Source organism: Copadichromis virginalis, linkage group LG13 (assembly GCF_057382275.1).
Source record: "Copadichromis virginalis isolate Kocher_CV1m ecotype Utaka linkage group LG13, C_Virginalis_male_GT1.1, whole genome shotgun sequence".
NCBI classification, from domain to species: domain Eukaryota; kingdom Metazoa; phylum Chordata; class Actinopteri; order Cichliformes; family Cichlidae; genus Copadichromis; species Copadichromis virginalis.
The window spans coordinates 2,210,773-2,218,272 of NC_140630.1; the positions used below are offsets into that span (position 1 = coordinate 2,210,773).

The window sequence follows — 7,500 nt, forward strand, 5'->3', positions numbered from 1 at the left end:
AGGTTAGAAGATGCTTTTAAAAGACACCAAATCACACTGAGCAGTTCCAGAGCTGCAGAGCTGTTACCCACTAAAGCCTGAAATCTACACTGAAGCGCAGTTTCACACCTGCTAACAGGTTAAACAGCAAGAACAAATGTTTGAGGTCAGACGTGCAAACTTGAGAACGAACGGGATAAAAACCTGCAGTTCCTCTGGGAGTCCGCCCCCAAAGATGCTCATGTTAAAACTTTACAGCAGAAATAAACATGTTTACAGCCGGACACAAACTGTTTGGTCTAAAAACAGTTTTAAACTTTTGTTACAGAATAAAGATTGAGAGGAAGTGAAAGAGAGGAATGAGCAGGAGAAGAGTGTCACTGTATGCAGATGACACCGTTTTACATATCGGAGAAGAGACTGGCCAACAGTTTATCAGGAGACGGAGACAAACAACTGTTAGGGGCGTGGCCTCTGTGACTGACAGGTAGATGGTGGAGGTCCCTGAGCTCTCTAACTTGACGTAACCAATAACACGGCTGCTGTGAGGTTGCTGTACTAACACTGTCTGCAGTTAATTGGATGTCACTGAGCTTTGATTAACACTAAGCTGTGTCTGCTTGTTGCCCCTGTTGAGGCTACAAAGCCCTGAAAACAGTGGGAGGAGTCACGGTGCTGCATCCAGTTCTTGTCTAAAATCTCATTTCAGTGCTGCCAAAAAAAAAAAAGTTGCCAGGCATCTGTCTCCACCGCAGACAGTTCCTGTTCCCGTAATTACCAAGAATGAACTTATTACCTTTTTTTTAACCTTAAGTGTTTCTGTATAAACTTCAGGCAAAAATATAGAAACAAATTTAAAGCAATAATCTTGAATTAATGGAAGATAATTCAAGCCAACAGTTGGGAAGGTGAGGAGGAGCCGGTGCTTTACCGGCTGCAGTCGGGACGTCCAGATGCTGACAGCAGCTCACGGCTTCGTGATGGAAAAACGCCTCCTCCCCATCCTCCCGCTCAGTGTGTCTTTGTAAAATCCTCCTGCTCGATTACTTCAACACTTCCTCCGATTCTTCCAAACATCCAAAAGCTTCAGCCCCGCTCGGCTGTGACAGGACGTCCGCGGGATTCAGCACGCCGCGCCGACCCGGCCGTGTGAAAATATGTGTTTGTTTAAGAGAAAGAGACAGAATGAAAGTCTGCAGCGTGAGCAAAAGTGTCGCTGTGGTGTGAGCGCGCTCTGACCACACCCTCCACTCTGTCCAGCTGGACTGGTCAACAATAGAGGGATATCCTTGTTTTCACAACCAGCAGAGAGTGAGGGAGTGCGGGGAATGACATCTCTCTTTCCATCAGAGAGCGTCGATGACAGAAGAGAGAGGCGACAGGGAGCAGGAGGAGGCAGGAGGAAAGAGGTGATAGTGGGGAGGTCGAGGGAAGGACAGGAAGCACATGAGGTCATTTCTCTTCCTGACCACACACGGAAATTTGATTGTGTATCAGTTAACCCCACAACTCCCAAAGTCTGGGCCACCGCCCCCTGGTGGGCTGTGGAGGTGTTGCGGGTGGGCCCCCCGAGCCTAAATAAAGCGAAGCAGCGCGACTTAAATAACGAGGCTTTTTAATCCATAACCACCTGCTGCTCATCTGGGTCCAGATCGTGGTGGTGTGGGTCTAAACACCCTCTTATCATCACCTCCAGCTAGAGGACAGATGCTGAACCCGAGCTCCTCAGCCCGTCTCTGAGGCTGAGCCCGCTCACGCCTCACCACCACACCGCTCGGCTGCACTTCCTCCTCCGTCCTGAAGATGACCCCGAGATAATGAAACCCCCCCTGATCCAGCTGCTTCACACTCAGCTGCGAACCTTAACGATGAGAACCACATCGTCTGCAAAAGCAGGGACGAGATCCTGACACCACGCCCCCACGTCCACACGGTGAGAACACGTGGCTCTGAGAAGTCTCCTAACAGCAAACTGTTCTTTTTGATGCAGATCAAAGGTCAAAGCTTTCCTTTACATCACAAACACACACAAAACGCACTCGCATTACAGTCGCACTACAGCAGAGTCTAACCGGCCTCGGTGGCACTGCACCTCGTTATTACTACGTTATTACAAGTGTCTTGGTGAGCAGAGAAACTCATCCTCCGCCTCACGACACGACCGTGAGAATAAAGTAAAGGAAAGCGTTTGACACATCTGTCGCTGCAGATGTTTCTACCTGTGTGCACACATACCTCTTTGACATGTGCGTCATCAAAGTACATCCACCGGCGGATCTTAGTCTGGAAGAAGAAAGTGGAGTAATGTTTCCCGTAGTAGCACACCATCCCGACCAGGTACAGCTCGGACTGCCGAGCCTTCTCCTCAGTCACCCTGTAGAACAGCTGCAGAGAGGGGAAGATGTCACCGCACGCCGCCGACGCTCGCGTTTACCCTTCGCTTTGTTCAGACCGTGCTTTAATGCCGTGTCTTATTCTACTTACATCCCCGAGGCGCAGGCAGGTTCCCAGGGTGTGGATGACGTCCTCGGCCAGGTCCGAGTGATCCGAGTCCCACACCAGGCCGATGGTGATGATCTCCGGACTGTTGAGGAGGACACGAGCCATCCGCAGCTGCTGACCGCACTGACTCTGAGGAAGAGGAGGAGGAAGAAAGGTGAGCCGTGACCTCTGAGTGCTTCACGCCAGTCAGTGTGTGTGCGTCGCAGGAGAGCTGCTGCTCACAGGACAGTTGCGCAGGTCCCCCATGCTGGCGTTTCGTAGCAGCTCCCCGAACATGCCCGGGGTCGCCTTCTCCCTCGACTCCAACATCTTCACTGCCTGGTTACTGAGGAGGAGGAGGAGGAGTGTTACTGTGTGTGAGTCAGTTCTTCATGATGAAGAAGCTCCAGTCTTCAATAAATATGATCTGGTAAACGCTGGATTTACTTACCACAGGGAGGTGGTGGAGATGTAGTGGACCATCTGAATGAAGGGCAGAGGATCCGAGGAGGCTCCACAGCTGCTGCACACACACTGAACCAGACGGGAGGTGAACACGGAGTGTGTGTGTGTCTCTGTGTGTGTGTGTGTGTGTGTCTGTGTGTGTGTCTCTGTGTGTGTGTCTCTGTGTGTGTCTCTGTGTGTGTGTCTCTGTGTGTGTGTGTGTGTGTGTGTCTCTGTGTGTGTGTGTGTGTGTGTCTGTGTGTGTGTCTCTGTGTGTGTGTCTCTGTGTCTGTGTGTCTCTGTGTCTGTCTGTGTGTCTCTGTGTCTGTGTCTCTGTGTCTGTGTGTCTCTGTGTCTGTCTGTGTGTCTCTGTGTCTGTGTGTGTCTCTGTGTGTGTGTCTGTCTGTGTGTGTCTCTGTGTCTGTGTGTGTCTCTGTGTCTGTGTGTGTGTCTGTCTGTGTGTGTCTCTGTGTCTGTGTGTGTCTCTGTGTGTCTGTCTGTGTGTCTGTCTGTGTGTGTGTGTGTCTGTGTGTGTCTCTGTGTCTGTGTGTGTGTCTCTGTGTCTGTCTGTGTGTGTGTGTGTCTCTGTGTCTGTGTGTGTCTCTGTGTCTCTCTGTGTCTGTGTGTGTCTCTGTGTCTGTGTCTGTGTGTGTGTGTCTCTGTGTCTGTGTGTGTGTGTGTCTCTGTGTCTGTGTGTGTGTGTGTCTCTGTGTCTGTGTCTGTGTGTGTGTCTGTGTGTGTGTGTGTGTGTCTGTGTGTGTGTGTGTCTGTGTGTGTCTGTGTGCGTCTCTGTGTGTGTGTGTCTGTGTCTCTGTGTGTGTGTGTGTGTCTCTGTGTGTGTGTGTGTGTGTGTGTCTCTGTGTCTGTGTGTGTGTGTGTCTCTGTGTCTGTGTCTGTGTGTGTGTCTCTGTGTGTGTGTGTGTGTGTGTGTGTGTGTGTGTGTGTGTCTGTGTGTGTCTGTGTGTGTCTCTGTGTGTGTGTGTGTGTGTGTCTGTGTGTGTGTCTCTGTGTCTCTGTGTGTGTGTGTGTGTCTGTGTGTGTGTGTGTGTGTGTGTCTCTGTGTCTGTGTGTGTGTGTGTGTGTGTGTCTCTGTGTCTGTGTGTGTGTGTGTCTCTGTGTCTGTGTCTGTGTGTGTGTCTCTGTGTGTGTGTGTGTGTGTGTGTGTCTGTGTGTGTCTGTGTGTGTCTCTGTGTCTCTGTGTCTCTGTGTGTGTGTGTGTGTCTCTGTGTCTGTGTGTGTGTCTCTGTGTCTGTGTGTGTGTGTGTCTCTGTGTGTGTGTGTGTCTCTGTGTCTGTGTGTGTCTCTGTGTCTGTGTGTGTCTGTGTGTGTGTCTCTGTGTCTGTGTGTGTGTGTGTCTGTGTGTGTCTCTGTCTGTGTGTGTCTCTGTGTCTGTGTGTGTGTCTGTGTGTGTCTCTGTGTCTGTGTGTGTGTGTCTGTGTGTGTCTCTGTGTGTGTCTGTGTGTGTGTCTCTGTGTGTGTCTGTGTGTGTCTGTGTGTGTCTGTCTGTGTGTGTCTCTGTGTGTGTCTGTGTGTGTGTGTGTGTGTGTGTGTGTCTGTGTGTGTGTGTGTGTGTCTCTGTGTCTGTGTGTGTTGACTCTTCATGCTCATACAGTCAAAGTACAAAAGTAAAATATCAGGTAAAGTTAGGAAATGAAGCCACCTGCAGGTGTGTGAAGCAGCAGGTAAACCAGTGACAGATGATTGTTTTAAAGCGACTCGTTAATAAAAAGAAAAGGAATATTACTGGTTTTTAACTGGTTTTACAGTCATTGCACCTGACTGACTGGTTAAACCCTCTCTGTGATCCCAGAGTTTCTTCCTCACCTGCTCATAGAGCATCATGGCGAACTTCTGGTGGGGGATGCAGTGTCTGGCTGTGCAGATGTCTTCTTTGGTCTCGTCTGCGATGTGGAAGTGGATCCTCATCAGGATGTTTTCCTGCACAGACGCAGAAGTGAAGCCTGAGCTTAGATAATCGAGTGAACGCGGCGAGGGCCCGCGGGCACGCCCGAGCTACTGAAACGCTGGTTCTGATTGGTCAAAGTGTAATCTCTACTGTAACACTGATCAAGCGCTGCAGCGCCTCCAGAGTTTGTGTGTCATCGTCTTACGAAGCACTCCGCAGCGTCGTCCATGATGCCGAGCTGAAACCGCTGCTTGTCCTGGAAGGTTTTGGCGAGCGCGCTGCGGAGCGCGTCGGACGGCAAAACTTTGTCGCTGCTGTACTGGAACTGAGCAAAGATGCTCTGTGGAATGGAGAGGTCAGGGGTCAGTGAGAGGAGGGACCGGGGTCAGGGGTTGAGGGTCAGGTTTGGAGAGGTTCTCACCTTCAGAGCGCAGAAAATGCACGAGTCCTCCATGCACTTATGGGTGGTCAGCTGACGGAAACTGCGGCGGAAGATGTCGAGGTGCCAGAGGACCTGAGAGGAGGAAAAACAAGTTTTAAAAAACGAAACAACGCAGGGGAGCATTCTGGGAAACGGAGTCAGAGCTTCACCTCAGCAGCACAAGTCCTTACTGACGGTGTGTCTCTGTGCTGCTGCTCTAACTCCACCAAACACATCGCCACACCTGTCAGCCAATCACCTGTCAGCACGAACCAACAGCCAATGCTGTCCTGACCAATCAGAGAGCGGGCTTAGTGACCTGAGGAGTTGCAGAAGTAAAAGTAAAGTCTGTGTGTCAGACCAAGTTCGTCAGCATCTCCGTCTGCTGCAGGAAACCGTCTGCACCGCGTGATGAAGACGTCTGCGGCGCGATGATGGGAGCTGGCGTGAGCGTGCCCAGAGGACAAACTGCTGCAGCTGTATGTGTGTGCGCATGTGTGTGCATGACTGACAGGAAGAGAAAACACGACGCTGCACGTGTCACAGACAGCAAACATCAGCTCGCCGCTCAGTTTCACTGCAGACTTTATAAAAGCTCGTTTAGCAGATCTTAGTGACTCACGCTGACCAGGATCAGTCATCAGGTGTGAATCACCTGCAGGACACACTCGAGACGGAGGGCGCGTCTTTAAAAACATTCTTTCAGTCAACAATCACCTGAAGACACCAAGAAAAACAACCAGAGAGCGGTGGGCGGGCCGCCTGGGAGACTCATCTTTTTAATCTGTCTGCGAGAACAACACCATCTGCAACTGATTTTCCACAACACCACACATTTAGTTTATTTTTGGCTCTTATTTTGAAAGTTCAGTCAGCACAGCTTTTACCATTTTGTCTTTTCCTCACCAGCTGGCTCGCCGCCGCTCACCACAGAGCCGCTTCTCGCCTCCAGAGACGATCTCGTAAATAAAATGTTTGCAGAGCAGAAACTGCAAACTGAATTATGTAATATTTAATGTAAGAAAGTGCCTCACGCTGCACACAAAGTCTGTGAAATACACGCTTTAATTTGAATGCTGGGGTTTCTGCACCTTCACCACATCAGAGCTAAGACGAATTAAAACCTCTGTTGATATCACACAGAAACAAACACTGACAGGAAACTGAATTAGTGGAGCAGAAGCTAAAGACGGCTCTGAGGATTTAAGCCGAGACCAGAAACCATCGAAGCAAACGTGTCAGAGCCGGAGGAAAGACATCAGGACTCGCCGGGTGGATAAGGGCGGCGCTACACCAAAACTCACCAGACTGAGACCGGAGCAGCCGTGAGGGCCGGCGTGGGTTAAAGGGGCATTACGCCGCGTTAGCTGAACCCCGCGGAGAAGCCGGGCGCCTCGCCTCCCGCCGAGCAGCAGGAATCCAGACACGGAGGAATTTTTTCATCACTTTACTCATGAGGAGGGTTTTAAAACGATCCGCGGGGGCCCGGAGGGTCGGACAGTTCTGAATCCTGCAGTGTGTTTGTGTTTGTCTCAGTGACTGAGACGTGCCTGCAGCCGGGGCCGGCACCGAGCCGCCAACCGCAGAAAGATCCCAGCTGAGCTCGTGATAGAGGAGCAGAAACAGCCAGGCCTAACCACTCAGCCATCTGAAACAGTGAACCAACCATAACCACGGTTTAACCATTACTATGCTTTAAACTTGCAGGGTTTACATTTAAAGACAGTCCCTGATGGAGGTGTCGACACGGTGATCTGATCCATTCACAACCTCACGACCTGCAGACTTCACATCAAACAGCCTGTGAGAACATGGATGACTTACTTTCATTCACAGTGAGCTGAATCCCTTCATGAAACATTTCACACTAACGCAGGAAATTATCATCAGAACAAACTCGTGCTGCAGACAAATGCTGGTGTGTTTGAAGCACACAGCCGGGTGTCTATTACACCGACACGGGGTGAACAGAAATGTGCTGATCAGGACGATTCAGACGTGATGCTGGGGCTTAAAAGCAGACGGAGAGGCGCTGATCTGATTCACGCTTGGACCTGAGTCCTCAGTGAAACAAACTGCGGCGTCAGCATTTGGCCGTTTGCTTCCTCCTTCCTGTCCCCGCCACCCCCGCCGGCTGCAATATGTTGCTGCGGCCTCCAGCAGGTCGACCAGGTAACAAACCGTCTGTGCAGATCTGCACGCCGAGCACACGTCCCACAGAGGAATCAGCGTTTAGCGCCTTTTTTGCTTTGAAAGGATGAAATCAGCC

The 7,500-nt window shown here is 50.9% G+C and overlaps 1 protein-coding gene across 11 annotated transcripts in view; it reads right to left on the reverse strand.

The window, feature by feature from the left end:
- Positions 1-7,500, reverse strand: part of usp54a (ubiquitin specific peptidase 54a) — a 42,955-nt gene that overhangs the window by 13,547 nt on the left and 21,908 nt on the right. For all 11 annotated transcript variants that reach the window (XM_085476893.1, XM_085476891.1, XM_085476890.1 and 8 more), the window contains 7 exons: positions 5,232-5,324; positions 5,016-5,150; positions 4,729-4,842; positions 2,912-2,994; positions 2,704-2,806; positions 2,464-2,610; positions 2,215-2,364 (listed from right to left, as the gene is read on the reverse strand). In XM_085476893.1, coding sequence (XP_085333019.1) covers positions 2,215-2,364; positions 2,464-2,610; positions 2,704-2,806; positions 2,912-2,994; positions 4,729-4,842; positions 5,016-5,150; positions 5,232-5,324 — 825 coding nt within the window. The remainder of the gene's footprint in view (positions 1-2,214; positions 2,365-2,463; positions 2,611-2,703; positions 2,807-2,911; positions 2,995-4,728; positions 4,843-5,015; positions 5,151-5,231; positions 5,325-7,500) is intronic.